The following is a 16213-nucleotide window of genomic DNA, read 5'->3' as shown; positions in this document are numbered from 1 at the left end:
CAAAAAACAATAGCCGAGGTAGTTTACTCACTTGACCATTTCAAACAGTTTTGGATCTGATATCTTGATATTGCGTGCCATGTTCCAGGAAAGATGAACCATTGGAACTAGAGATTTTACAAATTGTAATTTGTTCCATTCGTATCTTTCCACTGCCAATTTATATTGGTAAGCTACAAAAAACAATACAACAGATGTATCAAATATATTTGTTCGTAAACTTAACTTCAAGAGTTTTATGCTCTTGGAACATCAAATGCTGAAAAATGAATCATCAAGAAAGGAGAATTTTGTGGTTTACATAATATTTATATATATTTTTGTCTGTGCATCTCTGTGATGAACACTTGCACTCCAAAACCGCTCACAATGTTAGCCAGATCAAGGTACGCGGTCATGTCCCTATGTCATCAGAACAAAAGAACTGAGCTTAAATATTTCAAGAATTGTTTGAAAAGGGCCCCTAAATGTTCCTGCTAGATGTAGCCACTATTTGTGACGATCAAGCTTTCTTGTTAACTAAAATATTAAAAAGATTTGTTAAAGAACAATACACACAAATAGGACTTGAGGGATTATAAAATGAACTTACGTTAGTCACAATTTTTTTTTCTTTTTCACTACTGAAGATACTTAAACAAGAGCATTTTCCAAAATAACGATGGAGAGGAATTTGGTAAATGTCTAAAATGAACATGAAAGGAAAAGAGCAAATCTAAAGAAACAACCAGATCGAGGAGGACAGTAACACCAAATGTAAATCTACAGAACATATCAATGCTGTAGAATCCTACTACAAGTAAGTAAGTACAAGTAATTTAAGATTCTACAACTTTTGATTTTCTATAGATCCATGTGCTATTTTAACAGAATGGATATATGTGCTTCAGAGGAAAACACAAACTAAAGAAAGTGGTACAGGTGAAACATTCTCGCCAACCAATCTTGACAATCTTTTTTTTATTATCAAGAAAGAGTCAGCAGGCTGACGAAACTAACCCAGTGAAAGCCTTGCCCGATGAAAAAGGTAATTCTTCAGTTCGTTGTGGGCTCGGTTAAGGCATGTTCTTCCATTAACCACTCTTGTCCTTTTCATTTGTTTAAAGGGGGATTCCCCTGCCTCTCCTGATCCATTCACCCGTACCTATATGATCCAGGCTCATTGTGCTGCTTCCTTCTCCCGCTTTACTCACAATTCTATCTTCCTTGGCTCAATCCACACTACTCAATCCTGTATGTCCACCCCTTTTCCCTTTTTACCTCTCTGTCGAGTTGTCTTCTTTCTTCCTGTGTTGTCTTTGTTTAAAGTTCTGGCTCACAGTAGACTAATATGAAGTTTTAATATAAAGTTTTTTTTAATTTAACCTTTACCTTTTCCACAAAATCCTTTTATTTTCCGGGAAAAGGTATTTTATCGTTTTGACTTCCTCTAAAATGAAGTTTTGTGAGGCGGTTTTCATCAGGATTACTTTCATGGATGTAAAAATCTGTCAAAGTTACTTACCTTCGGTAATGATATATCTGTAAAAGACAAATTAGTTATAGATTCCTTACCTTAGAATTACCCCAGGCATCAGACTGGATCCGGAAAGTTTTGCTTCAGCAATACCCCTGCGTCTCGGAAGGTGACGTCGGTCGACTCCGCCTTCGTCATCGGCGACGTGGTCGCCGGGATGATGTCGCGGTAGCTGCATAGACGCCACCCTCGGGCGCTGTCAGTTCTGTACATGACTTTCCATGCCAGAAGCACAGAGCCATGCAAGACACTGACCACTGGTGCACAAAACTAGGGCCCTAAAAGGGATTCCCTGAGCCTTGAAGTCAGTTCGCAGAACGGGGAGGAATGGGGGGCGGTGAGGAATCTATAACTAATCTATGTCTCTTACAGATATATTGTTACCGAAGGTAAGTAACTTAATATCTGAAAGTGACACGTTAGTGATAGATTCCTTACCTTAGAATAGATACCTCAGCAATACCAACCCTGGTGGTGGGTCTGCGAACAGATTACACCAGAAAGTCACGGAGAACAGCACGGCCAAAGAAGCCGTCTCTAGGGACTTAACTGTCAAGGCAGTAATGCTTGGTAAACGTGTGCAGCGAGGCCCACGTAGCTGCCTGACAAATGTCCTGCAAGGGAACGCCGCGTCCCAAGGCAGTAGTGGCTGCAGTTGACCTGGTAGAATGGGCCAGGCAGCCCCACAGGAGGCTCCTTCTTAGCCAAGGAGTAACATGCTCTGATGCACAGAACGACCCACTGCGAGATGGTTCGTTTGTGCACGGCACGACCTTTTTTGGCGCCCACATAGCCAACAAAGAGCCGGTCATCCACCCGGAACTGCTGTGTACGCTTCAGATAGAAAGCGAGTGCATGTTGTGGGTCCAGACGGTGGAGCCTCTCCACCTCCCTTGAAGGATGCGGAGGCGGAAAGAAGGTGGGGAAAGTGATGGTCTGCCCGATGTGGAAGGGCGTGACAAGCTTTGGCAAGAAAGAAGGACGGGTCCTTAAAACCACCTTGTCTGGATGAACAGAAAGGAAAGGAAGAAAGAGCCTGGAGCTCACTCACTCTTCTGGCAGAGGTGATAGCTACCAGGAAAGCAGTCTTGAGAGTGAGAAGACGTAAAGGACAGGTATGAAGGGGCTCAAAAGGAGCGCACATCAGAAAGGTCAAGACAAGATTTAAGTCCCACTGAGGCATTATGAATGGCACGGGGGAAACGTGTGTGTAATGCCTTTCAGGAAACGTTTAACAACGGGAACTTAAAGAGAGAAGGCTGATATGGAAGCCTTAGAAAGACTGAGATGGCCGAAAGATAACCTTTGAGAGTGCAGAGAGCAGAGCCCTGCTGGGCCAAGGATAGTAGGAACAGAAGGACCTCAGAAAGAGGGGCAGAAAGGGGATCCACAGACTTTGCTGTGTACCATGGCACAAACTTGTTCCACCGGCAGGTGTATACCATTTTAGTGGAGGGACGCCTGGCTGCCAGAATGACATCACAGACTTCGGGGGATAGATCGAAAGCTGTGAACTGTCGCCGCTCAATCTCCACGCATGGAGGTGGAGGCTGGACAGGTTCGGTGGAGGACCGTCCCCTAGTGCTGCGACAGAAGATCCTCCCGAAGAGGCAGTCAGATCGGGGGATCGATCGCCATGCTGAGTAGCTCGGGATACCACTACCTTCGTGCCCAATCCGGAGCCCCAAGGATGATTTGGGCCCAGTCGCGCCGAATCTTCTTCAGCACTCTGGGCAGAAGTGGTATAGGTGGAAAGGCGTACAATAGACCGCAACTCCACTCGCGACGAAAAGCGTCGCGTAGCGAGTGCCTCCTTGGAAATTCCAACGAGCAGAACTGATAACATTGCGCGTTCTCTTCGGTAGCGAATAGATCTAACCAAGTATCTCCCCACTGCTGAAAGAGACCTTGCACCACATCCGAGTTCAGACGCCATTCATGATCCATCAAGCACCGGCGGCTGAGTTCGTCCGCCCTGGTGTTCAGAGAACCTTGCCAGGTGTTGAACCACCAAAGTGATGCCTTGATGTTCCAGCCATGTCCAGAGGCACAGAGCCTCCTGACATAGGGTCCAGGACCCCACCCAGCCCTGTTTGTTGCAATACCACATGGCGGTGGTGTTGTCCGTGAACACCTGCACCACACTTCCCCGGACAGAGGGAAGGGAATGCCTTCAGTGCAAGACGGATCGCCCAAAGCTCCAAAAGGTTGATATGGAGCCGGGACTTCGCCGGAGACCAGAGTCCTCTGATCTCCGCCTCTCCCGAGTGGCCTCCCCAGCCCAGGAGGGACGCATCCGTTACCATTGTGTGCTCCGGTTGGGGAAGGGAGAGTGATCTGCCATTAACCCAATCACGATTCGTGTGCCACCACTGCAATTGTCGTGCAGCGCCCTCCGAGAACTGGACATGATCGGACAGGTTGCCCTGATGCTGCGCCCACTGGAACTTCAGGTCCCACTGCAGAGCCTGCCTATGCAATCAGGCATGCAACACAAGCAGGATGCCATCAAGCCCAGCAGCCGGAGGGTCATCCTGACTGAAACCCGGGACAGAGGCTGAAAGATCGGAATCATAGCCTGAATATCCCGGACTCGCTGCTCGGGAGGATAAACCCAAAGCAGCATTGAATCCAGAACCACTCCGATGAAGGGGAGCTTCTGAGAGGGACTCAGGTGCGACTTCGCCACGTTGATGGAGAACCCCAGCAAATGCAGGAGGTCGGCCGTAGTCTAAAGGTGGGTGACGACTGCCTGGGACGAGTCCGCCTTCAACAACCAGTCGTCGAGGTAAGGGAAGACAGACACCCCCGACCTGTGCAGGTGAGCTGCGACCACCGCCATCACCTTCGTGAACACCCAAGGGGCGCTGGTAAGGCCGAAGGGGAGCACGGCAAACTGAAAATGCTCCTGGCCTACCGTGAACCGCAGGTAACACCGGTGGGCCGGCAGGACGGGGATGTGAAAATATGAGTCTTGCAAGTCCAACGCTACCATCCAGTCTCCAGGGTCGAGGGCAGCCAGGATCTGAGCCAGCCAGTTTCAGCATTTTGAATCTCTCCCTTCCGGAGGAAACGATTGACGTTCCGGAGGTTCAAGATGGGGCGCAGGCCCCCCTTGTCCTTCTTGGGGACTAGAAAGTAGTGGGAATAAAAACCTCTCCCTACTTCTGGCCCATGAACACACTTGATGGCCCCCTTGGCCAAGAGGGCCGTGACTTCCTGCTGGAGAAGTACCAAATGATCCCCCGACATACGGTGGCACTGAGGTGGCATGGCTGGAGGGTAGGACTGAAAAGGAAGGGAGTAACCCCTGCGGATGATCTGCAACACCCACTTGTCCGATGTGATATCACGCCAGTTGGGGAGGTGGTGGCGGATCCTGCCACCCACCGGCGTGGGGTGCTCCACAAAGCTCGGATTAGGAAGGTTTGGAGGTAGAAGCAGCGGACTGACCCCCACGCTGATTCCCAGACCCGGCCCTGCGGAAGCCACTGCCGCGCTGAGGCTGGTTCTGCACAGGCTTGCTGAAGGAACGTGCCTGGGCGCCCCTGCCGTGGCCACAAAAGTATCGAAAGCCAGGAGTGGCTGGGCTCTTTGCAGAAAGACCCAAGGACTTGGCCGTGGCCCGCGAGTCCATAAAACGCTCCAGTGCACTTTTGGCCTTATCGTCAAACAGGCGAGTGCCATTAAAAGGCATATCCATGAGCGAGCTTTGGACATCTGGCGAGAACCCAGTAGATCTCAAACAGGCGTGGCGACGAAGCACCACAGTCTTAGAAATCGCCCTACTCAGCGAGTCCGTGGTTTCCAAACAACACCAAATGGCGAACTTAACCGCATCCTTACCCTCAGCAACCGCTTGGGACAGCACAGCGTTGGTCTCCTTAGGGCACTGAGGCAACACCTGCGCAACCGTATCCCACACTGCGTGGGAATAGCGGCCCAATAAGCAGGCAGTATTCACTGACCGCAGCCCCATCCTGGCCAAAGAGAACAACCGCTTATCGAACTGTTCAAGCTTCTTAGAGTCCTTCTCAGGCAGAGCCGTGGGAAAGGCACTCTGCAATGTTGAGGCCTGGATAACCAGGCTCTCAGGCGTAGGATGAGTGGTCAGAAAAGCGTGGTCACCAGGTGCCGGGAGGTGCCGCCTGGTGACATTCTTATCCACAGGGTCCCCTGTGGCTGGCCGCGACCAAGTGCCCAACAAGACATCCGTGAGGGCATCGTTAAATGGAAGCAGGGGCTCTGACGAAGTGGACGCCGTCTGTAGCACCTCAGTGAGGAGATTACTTTTAAGGGCCACCGTAGGGAGGTCAAGGTTTAGAACCTCAGCTGCCCGACGGAGCACCATCGTGTAGGAGGCGCCCTCCTCCATGGTAGGCGGGGGAGAGGCAAACCCCGGGTCAGAGGAGACGTCGAGGTCGCCCGCATCCTCCAAGTCATCCACCCAGTCCTGCTCGGAGTCACACTGATGGGCAAGAGGTTCCTCGGACCCCTCCCAGTCGTCCTCCACCTCAGTCACCTGGGGAACAGACCGCGGCGGCAGAGCTGGGGTCGAAGAAGAAACAAACGGTGTCGAAAATGGCACTGGGACCGGCGCCGGCCTAGGCCGAGCCGGCACCACGTCCCAGTGCGGATCTCAGGCCGGAACAAAACAGTCCTGGAATGGGGGCAAGGGCGGGACGAAGGGCACCCACTGCGGTGCCGGGGCGGAGCAGAGGGTGGAACTGGGGCCGGAGATGGCAGCGTTGGACCTAGTGGCGCCGGGGCCAACGTCGCAGGATCCTGTGGCGCCGAAGCTGGATTCGCCGACGGGCCAACAGGATCTGGACACGGGACTGCGGGGCTCGAAGGCACACCGGTGGGAGCCTGAGGCCTAAAAAGGCGGCCCATGGTGGCAACAAACTCTTGCACCTGTTCGGGAGTCGCTGACGGACCCGGGTAGGCCGCGGGACTCCCAGGCTCCAAGGGAGCCGCAGGGGCAGAACCCCTGTCCCCCTCGTCCACATCCGAGGACCGACGGGGGACATCGGAAAGCAAACACGCTTCTTCGACTTCTTTTTATGTCGTCGCTTACCGGAATCCGAGGGCGAAGACTTGTAGCCCGAGGGGCGACGACTGCGGCCCCGCGAGCGGTCCCGGGAACAGTCCCTGGACCTGGAGCGGCGTTGGGACGAGTACCGGGCCTCCAGCAGTTTCCGGCACCGCTCCCTCAAGGCCTTCGGAACCATGGCCCGACAGTCCCGGCAGGACCGGGATTCGTGGTCGGTCTCCAGGCAGTAGAGGCAAACATCATGGGTGTCCGCCACCGACATATTGCGACGGCAGGCACCACAAGAATTAGATCCAGGCATCCCTACGTGCTCCAGGAGAAAAAAGTGGGAGACAAAAGTCTCAAAAGAGTAGTCAAACAGTGACTAAGGTACGTGCTCTATCCGGATCTACACTTGCTGGCGCGGAAAAAGAACTGACGTCAGCGCGCATGGTTGGCGCCTAAGTAGTCTCTGTGACTTCATCTCTGCACTTACGACGCTAGTGACGGACGCGGAGCCGCACGACGCCACCTACTGATGCGCAGAGGTACTGCTACACAAAACTTTCCGGATCCAGTCCGACGCCTGAGGATATTCGCAGTTAAGGAATCTATTACTACGTGTTTCTTTCAGATAGATTTAAGGTGTGTGTAGGTTGAGCAAAGTATGTACATGGTATGGACTGAGTCGCTGAGTTATTTGGAGAATCGAAATTAGCCTAGCTTAGTAACAGTAAGTTTCACTTCTATTAAGGACACGGAGGCGAGGATTATGCTTTTCTTTCCACGCTTTATTTTACAGAACCAAAACACAGCAGCCAGAGAAGCACTAAATACGTTTTTTGTCCCAACAGCATAGGAAAAACATAAGAAGAAAACCAACAAAGTCCGTCAATAGACTACAAATCCCATCAGTCCATAGGTGGATGAGGTAGCAGTCCTTCCATAGTGTCAGTACTGGATAGAAAGGTCGTCCATCTCGTGTAATCCCCCCCCTCTTTCTTCGGGCGAGAACGCCATCCGATCACTGGTCCTGTTTTGAACCGTCATTCCCTAAAAGAGACACCACGTAAGAATCCACAAGACCAATGCTACTATTACCACATTGTCCATAACAACCTTGAACCAAAACTAGTCCACAGTCAACAGCAAAGGATTATCAAAACTGATTGCTTACTCAGATACGGGTGGGTTCAGACCAGGCAGATGCTCCGGGTGGGATAATCCTCGCCTCCGTGTGCATAATAGAATTGAAACTTACCGTTAAATAGTAGGCAAATTTCGATTGTATGTCAGGACCGGAGGCTCAGATTATGCTAGTTCAAAGCTTACTTACCACCAACTGAGCTACATCCACCACTGGTTTGAAGTAAAAGCGTTTAAAGGTGGAATCAGAGGACCAGTACGCTGCTCGCATAAGGTCCTCTAACCTGGCTCCTAGGGAAAAAGCCTTAGAGGCCACTGCGCCCCTGGCCGAATGAGCTCCAAATAGCTTTGTGTCAATTCCTGCCTCCTGCATGACCCATCGCACCCACCTGGCTATAGTGGGGGAGGAGACTACTCTATGCGGTTTCCCTCAGTGCGATAAAAAGTTGTTGTTTGACCGGAGGACGAAATTCAAGAATCATGTCCTCATATGTTTTAAGGCAATTCACCACACAAAGCTTGGGGACATCTGGAAAGGCTGGGTACGAAATTGTCCTGGACGTGTGGAAATTTAGCGTGCAAACTGAACATTATCTGCGCCATCTTGCCTCTCCCCAGCGCCACGCACAACGAATGCACGGCCGCCATTTTAGGCACCCCGCTCTCTCCCCGCTCACTCTCGACCGCCAGCGTTTTCCCTTGGCGCTGCAAGCATCCCCCGCGCGCCGGCCACCCCCGCTCTCTCATACAGGCCATAAACCCTCTCCTTCTGCGCGACCCTGCTACGGAACCACTTCCAACCGACAACCCATACATGGTCATGCCTCTCCTTTGATAACCCCCCTTCCTCTGCGCCCCATTGTCTGAACTGGTCCCAGGCCATCACCTAGCCCTGCGGATGCAGTTTACTGCCCCTACTGTAAGGGAAACACCCCACATCAAAGGGATTACAGTAGATCAAAGCCCCTACCCCCTGAGACCCGGCCAGTTGCACACACCCCCGGGAATTAGCGGAATTCCCTACTGCGCGATAGCCATCTCCCACTGCGGGTAGGGTGGGATCGGATCTGAGCCGGGGCTTCAGGGGATGTTCTTTCAGGCATCAAGGGAATCTCAAGAATGTACTATGTGTAATAAAGCAATAAACCAGTGTATAAGAGACCAGGTCTCAGAGATGCAGTTAGAGCACCTCGTGACGATACCTTGCTGTCTGATCTGATGTGTTCTGCTCCGACGGAATAAAACTTTGTTTCCTGCCTTCCAGTCTCCGGCGCCTGCCTCTTTTATTGGTAAATTATCGAGTGGTATGAGAGGCGATTACCGCCAGGCAAATACTTGAAAGATTATCAACTGAAACTGCCGCTACCATTTAACAATTGGCGTCCCAAACGTGGGGCCCATCAGCGACACGTGGATCCAGTGGGAGAGGTCCCGACGACAGAGTGAACGACTGCAACGATCGGGAGAGCTCCTGCCCAATAGACCCTCGTCTGGCAGCCGATCATCCGAACTTCACTGGTTCCGAGCAGACCTCTCTCGAGTGATCTACGGTCCTGACTGGGAACCATCAGGAGTGCCGCGGCAAATACGGAGAATAGAGGACGATCGGGCGCTGGAGGCGGAAGACGAGAAACTGTCCACGCGGTCCGGGTAAGGTCGTGAAATACGACAAAAGTGCGAAATAATTGATTGATTGTTTGAAATACTAGTATTGCTCATTGATTGTGCTCATTGATTGTTCTCTTTGAGATATTCGCTGTCTACAAACGGGGAGGAGTAGAAATACTCTCTCTCTCTCCCTTTGCAGATGGTGAAGGGTAGGTAACGCAGACTTTTGTCCCCGTTGAAACCCGTCGTGCCTATCTTTATCTCCCCACTGATTGATTGTCCGAACATTGATTGTTTTGAAGAATAGTGCTCTTTGAGATATTCTCTGTTTGCAAATAACGTAGAATAGAAATATTCTGTCTAGTCTTTGCAAATAGTGAAGGGTAGGTAACGCAGACTTTTGTCCCCGTTGAAACCCGTCGTGCCTATCTTTATCTCCCCATTGATTGATTGATTGATTGTCCGAACACTAGTTGTTCGATATTGGTTCTTTGGAGGTATTCTCTGCTTACAAATAACGAAGAATAGAGATATTCTGTCTAGTCTTTGCAAGCAGTGAAAAGATAGGTAGTGCTGACTTTTGTCCCCGTTGAAACCCGTCATGCCTATCTTCTCCCCACTGATTGGTAGTTGGTTCTGCCCGGACCGCTTATTAGAGGTGAACCACCCGGCTCCACTGGAAGGCACCCCTAATAAGGACATGTTCACTAAATATGGACTAGTCGCCGTAGCTTATAGCAAGCTGTGGCATAAATATACCAAGAAGGACCCCGAAAGTCAGTGGCCACTGATGGGATCCTTCGACGACCGCAAGATAGAAGCGCTAGAAGTAGCTCTGCGTAGCAATAAGACGACGCCTACTATGCTTGACAGTATTGGCATGTGGCGCAAAGAAGCGACGCAACGGAAAAAGAGGGAAGAAGTAAAAGCAGAAAAGGAATTACGAAAGGCAGCTCACCTAGCCGCTAAAAAGTTAGAAGAAGACATAAAGGAGAGAAGGGAAACTAAACTAAGACAGGAGCCCGAAACCTCAGGCCAGTACGCTGTTAGGACCCCTTCTTTGCTCTACCCTGTATTGTCCTCCAAGCAGCAAACGAATGACGAATTACTGTTAGGTCCCCCGACCATTTACATGCCCCCTCCGTATGCACCCTCCCAATCGGTAGTGCAACACCCACAACCCCCGAACACGAACGAAAGCAGTACAGGGGCCTCGGCCCTCACGGCCTCCGCGCCGGCTGAGCCTCTTGTACTGAACCTAACGTCGACTACAACGCTAGACGACCATGAGATAGGAAAGAAAGAGTCCACCAGAATGAATCGGTTAACTAAAGATGAACGAGCAGGAATTGACAAGATAGTAGGGACGCTGGTGGAGCGAAAAGAAAGTGAGGAGTATATAACGGACGTGTATAAATCGTATGCCGACAGCCGCAGACGACACTTCGTCGTACGGCTCTGTTATCACACCCTGAATACATATGAGGATAGGTACCACGATAAAGGTCCCGAAGGCCTAGCGGCCCTATATAGGAAGGTAGACATTGGGGAAGAAAGAGAGGGCGATGTAACGAACCTCTTCACTCGTACACTCGAGGTCTACCGACACCTTAAAGAACATGGACAGACAACCAAAACAGAAACCCCCATAGCAACTAAGCCCCAGGGAGGAAGGGCCGATGCCATGATGCCCATTAAAGAAGCTGCCCCCTATTGGGTCCCCCCACGGGGTCAGGGAACGCACGACGACATCAACCACCAAGATGCGAAGGGAAGGGTTGTATATAACTGGGTCTACCAGCCGTGGGACCGGCAAGATATTTTGACCTTTAGAAAGACCCTACCCGACTTGAGAAAGAACCCGACTGCCTTCTACACTGAATTAGGCACAGCCTTAGGCTCAACGATAATGACGTTAGCAGATATCGACTTGTTCTTTGGGCTATGTCTGCCGGCTGATGTGTGGAAACAAATCCGGAAAGTTGACCACGCTGAGCCGTTCGGATATACCTGGGTACAACTCGATACCATAGATAAACAGCGAGAACCTGGACAGAAACCCCCGAAAGCCATCTTAGAGCTCCCAGACAAGATTGTACAAAAGCTGAAGACTTTAATCCCAGAAAGAAAGGTAGACTGGTCGATAGTGACGGCTTGCCGCCAGAAACCCCAGGAGGATGTGTCTGAATACTTCTCCCGATTCGAGACTGTGTTTTCCGATTACAGTGGCCAAGACATGACCACCGCAACCGGACACCACCTCTTTGTCCAGAATTATGTAAAGGGTCTGTCTCAAGAAATCTCCCAGAAGCTACAGACCAGCGAGAGTAGTTGGGCAGCCTCCAAACCCGCAGCAATTCTCCAGATGGCCCAATACTACGAAAATCAGAAGAACGAGAACGATAGGGCGTCAGAGAAGAAGAAAAAGGAATTAAAGGAGAGGGTGATGATAGCGCAGTTGCAAGGGGTGACCATAGGAAGGGAACCCCCAAAAGAGAATTACCAACCAACCGCCCCTAGAAAGCTACCCCCTAGAGACCATACACCTACACCCTACAACGGACGGAGAGACTTAGATGGAAATCAATGTGCGTTCTGTAGAGGGTTCGGACACTGGAAATCCCAGTGCCCGGTCCTTCTGGAAATAAACAAGAATAGGGACCCCAGAGACGCAGCATACGACCACAGAAATAGAGGACAGGGACGAGGGCACACGAACAACACCATCAACGACAGGCCAGGCAGACCAAACACCTTTGATCGCCCCCGCCAAAACCAGTGTCAGCAGTCCGACTATGAGAGCACTCATGACTTCGCATAGGACCGCCAGGGGCAAGGGAGGGATCCAGTCGAACTCCGTGTTGACCAGCAAGGTCCTTACGTCACCGCTAAGGTCTTGGGCACAAAATCTCCATTCCTGGTAGATACTGGGGCGACACGTAGTGCGCTATCTAAACGACTGATTCCTAGGGCACCCTTGTCTGGCTCACACGTAACCTCAATAGGCTTTGACGGAACGCCCTCCACTAACCCCTTATCAGCACCAATCTCCTTTGACTTAGAAGATAACACCACTGACACGACCTTTCTGCTCTCCTCCAACACCCCCGATGCTATTATGGGACTTGATTTGCTAAAACATTTTCGAGCCACTATCAGATGCTCCCCAGACGGAGTTCGAGTCATCCTACACGATAACCCAGATCTGTCCAGACCCTGTCACACTCGGCGTATGCTCTCTATAACCGATGCTGATATGTCCCTACTCGACACATTACCTTCACATCTATGGGCTAAAACCGACTCAGATGTAGGGCGCATGGTGATCGACCCGGTACACATAACCGTCCGACCGGACGCAGTGCTCCCAAAGCTTCCACAGTATCGGATATCACCCGAAGGCGAGAAGGCATTGGTGGAAATCATCGAGTCCCTGGTCGAGGCAGGAGTGGTAGAAGAAGTAGTGAGTAATGTTTGCAACAGCCCTATCCTACCCATTGTAAAGAAGCAAGGCGAGGGGGATGAGAAAGCCTACCGTTTCATTGTTGACTTGCGAGAGGTTAACAAAGTAGTCATACCCCAGTACCCCGTAGTCTCAGACATCACCACCATCCTCACCCTGATTCCATCCACCGCCACCATCTTTACTGTTATTGACCTCAAGAACGCATTCTTTTCCATCCCCATCCACCCAGACAGCCGCTACCTGTTCGGCTTCACTTTAAAAGCCCGTTCGTACAGATTCTGCAGGGCACCCCAGGGCTACACTGAGAGTCCCAGTATTTACAGCCAAGCCCTCAAGAGGCAACTGGATGCAGTCCAACTGCCCGATGGAGTGGTATTGATACAGTACGTCGATGACATTCTTTTGGCGGCCGACACCACTCCTCTTGCCGTCACAGCCACCATTCACCTCCTCCGCTTCCTTGCGGAGAACGGTCACAAGGTCTCCAGAAAGAAATTGCAATTCTGCCAGCCCCAGGTAACTTATCTAGGCCACCTACTATCCAAAGACGGGAGGAAACTTACCCCTGACCGAATTCAAACCATCCTAGAAACCCCTGTTCCCAAAACTCAGAAGCAAGTACGATCCCTAGTGGGCCTCACTTCCTTTTGTCGACAGTGGTTGCCAAACTTCAGTCTCACCATAAAGCCTCTGCTTTCCCTGCTGACTAAGGATGTCCCCTTCCCCCTCCCCTGGACACCCGAATGCCAATCCTCCTTCAAAGAATTACGAGACGCCCTCTGCTCGGCCCCAGTCCTAGGAACCCCAGACTACACTAAACCTTTCTCCCTCTACACCCACGAAAGGGAGGGATGTGCGTTGTCTGTCCTAACCCAGTCATAGGTCCTAAGCAACGCCCTTGTGCCTACTTCTCTGCCACTCTCGACCCCGTAGCCAGAGCCTTGCCCGCCTGCCTTCGAGCAGTAGCCGCCGCTGCTGTCTCTATCCGACAAAGTGAGGGGATCGTGCTCTCGAACCCTCTCACAGTATTGGTACCCCATGCTGTTGATACCCTCCTGAACCAAACCAAGACTCAACACCTGACTAGCGCACGACTGACTGGGTATGAACTGACTCTGCTTGCACCCCATATCACATTGAAACGATGCACCACTCTGAATCCAGCTACTCTACTACCTCTCCCTGACGCTGACCCCAATGCATCCCCTATACATGACTGCGTGACCCTCACCGACGAACAAACCAAGAGTAGGGTTGACCTCCGGGATACTGCCTTCCCGGACCCTGACGGAGAACTGTGGGTGGATGGCTCATGCATCAAGCTCCCTGATGGCACCACCTCAGCTGCCTATGCAGTCACCACAGCTCGAACAGTTGTTGAGACAGCCCGCATCACACAGCGATCCGCACAGGCGGCTGAACTAATTGCCCTCACACGAGCCTGCATCCTGGCAGCAGGGACAACCGCAAACATTTACACAGACAGTCAGTATGCCTTTGGGGTAGTTCACCACTTCGGGCTCTTATGGAAAGAGAGGGGATTCTTGACTTCTCATGGCACACCCATCCTGCATGGAGACCTAGTCTCTGCCCTGACCGAAGCAGTCCTCCTCCCCACACGGTTAGCTGTGATCAAATGCCAGGCACACAAGAAGGTGACAGACATTATAGGTCAGGGAAATGCACTAGCTGACATTACTGCCCGAACCACAGCCGAGAATAGGTCCACGACCCGTATGTACGTGACCAGGTCACAAACTGAGAAATGGAAGGATGCTAGGGAAACGATTAGGGATATCCAACTAGCCAGCACACCACACGAATTAACTGAATGGGCCCGGGTAGGATTGAAGGACGATGACGGTTGTTGGCGAACTAAAGACTCGAACAAATGGCTGCTACCCGACTCATACTTGATCCCCATGCTGACCATGGCACACTCCCCCGCACACATAGGGTCTGCCCCCATGATCGAACTCATCTCCAAAGTCTGGCACAACGACAGAATACCAGACTCAGCCAAACGTCTGGTCCAACAATGCCTAGTATGCCTCCAACACAACCCTGGGAAAGGAACTGCTGTACCCCGGGGAGGGTTTGGGGTCCCCAATCACCCCTTTGAAGTCCTACAAATGGACTACGTCCAGCTAGAAAGGTGCCAAGGTTTAAAGTATGTGCTTGTCGTTGTATGTGCCTTCAGCAAGTGGGTGGAAGCCTACCCGACCCATGATAACACCGCTATGACTACCGCAAAAGTACTACTGAAGGAATTCTTCCCCCGATACGGCCTTTGTCGAATTTTGTGGAGCGACAATGGCCCCCACTTCGTAGCCGAAGTTATCCAACTCATCTTAAAAGGGTTGGGTGTAAAACAGAAGTTCCATGCGGTCTTCCATCCCCAATCTGCAGGCCTGGTTGAGCGACACAATGCCACATTGAAGCTTAAGATAGCAAAAATAGTCGCCACCACAGGACTAAGATGGCCAGACGCTCTCCCACTAGCATTGCTATCAATGCGTTCCACCCCCACCAAACACCACTTAACCCCCTACGAGGTCGTCTTTGGGCGGCCCATGAACCTTTGGACTGCACCAAAACCATCATCCATCCACGACGTCCCGGACGTCCTCATGTCTGACTATTTGTATAACCTAACTAAGACGTTGTCTGTTATCCACCAGCAGGTGCTGCACGCCATTCCCGATGTTTCCAGGGGCCCGGGACACGACATCCAACCCGGTGACTTCGTCTTAGTGCGTAACTTCCAGCGCACCAAGAGTCTGGAGCCCCGGTGGACGGGCCCCCTGCAAGTCCTGATCACCACCCGAACAGCTCTTCGAGTGGAGGGGAAACGCAATTGGCTGCATGCACACCACTGCAAGAAGGTATCACCGACCCTGACAACCACGAACAACATCACCACCCAAGAGGAACTACTGGACAAAGACCGACCATCCCTGAACCGCGGCCCGGATACAGAGACACTTGAGTTGATTGAATATCCCGATCCCACTGTGCCATCTAAAGAAGGGTATAACTTGCGACGAAAGGAGAGAACTTCGGCTAAGCAGACCACAGGCTAAGTGGAAATCTCAGAACGGTAGCCTAGTCACCTAAAAGGCCACCAGGAGAGAAACTAAAACAAAGTCTGTGGTTCTGCCCGCTACCGAGTCTCTTGAAGGTGATGGAAGCGCCCGACATGAAGATGATGGAAGCAACCGGACGTCCGAAGATCCACTACAGAAACCCAAAGACTGACCGAATGCACAGCTTAAAGACTATTGCACTTTTTATTACCCTTCTCTTTTGCCTTCTCCTCATGGTCACCTTCTGGATCATGGAGGAGAGCACACCCGCTCATAAGACATTACTGACCACCGTTCAACCTACCACCACGAAAGAACATCATCTGATCTCGCTTTCACCCCAACTCCGAGAAAGGCGT

At 51.4% G+C, this 16213-nt stretch overlaps 1 protein-coding gene across 3 annotated transcripts in view; it reads right to left on the bottom strand.

Annotated features, from left to right (window-relative positions):
* KDM6A (lysine demethylase 6A) overlaps positions 1–16213 on the bottom strand; it is a 1084836-nt gene that overhangs the window by 137077 nt on the left and 931546 nt on the right. For all 3 annotated transcript variants that reach the window (XM_085622961.1, XM_085622962.1, XM_085622963.1), the window contains one exon: positions 32–173. In XM_085622961.1, the coding sequence (XP_085479087.1) occupies positions 32–173 (142 nt within the window). The remainder of the gene's footprint in view (positions 1–31; positions 174–16213) is intronic.

Source organism: Triturus cristatus, chromosome 8 (assembly GCF_964204655.1).
Source record: "Triturus cristatus chromosome 8, aTriCri1.1, whole genome shotgun sequence".
NCBI classification, from domain to species: Eukaryota; Metazoa; Chordata; class Amphibia; order Caudata; family Salamandridae; genus Triturus; species Triturus cristatus.
Note: the sequence above shows the minus strand (reverse complement) of the source record. Positions and strands in the feature narration are given on the sequence as shown.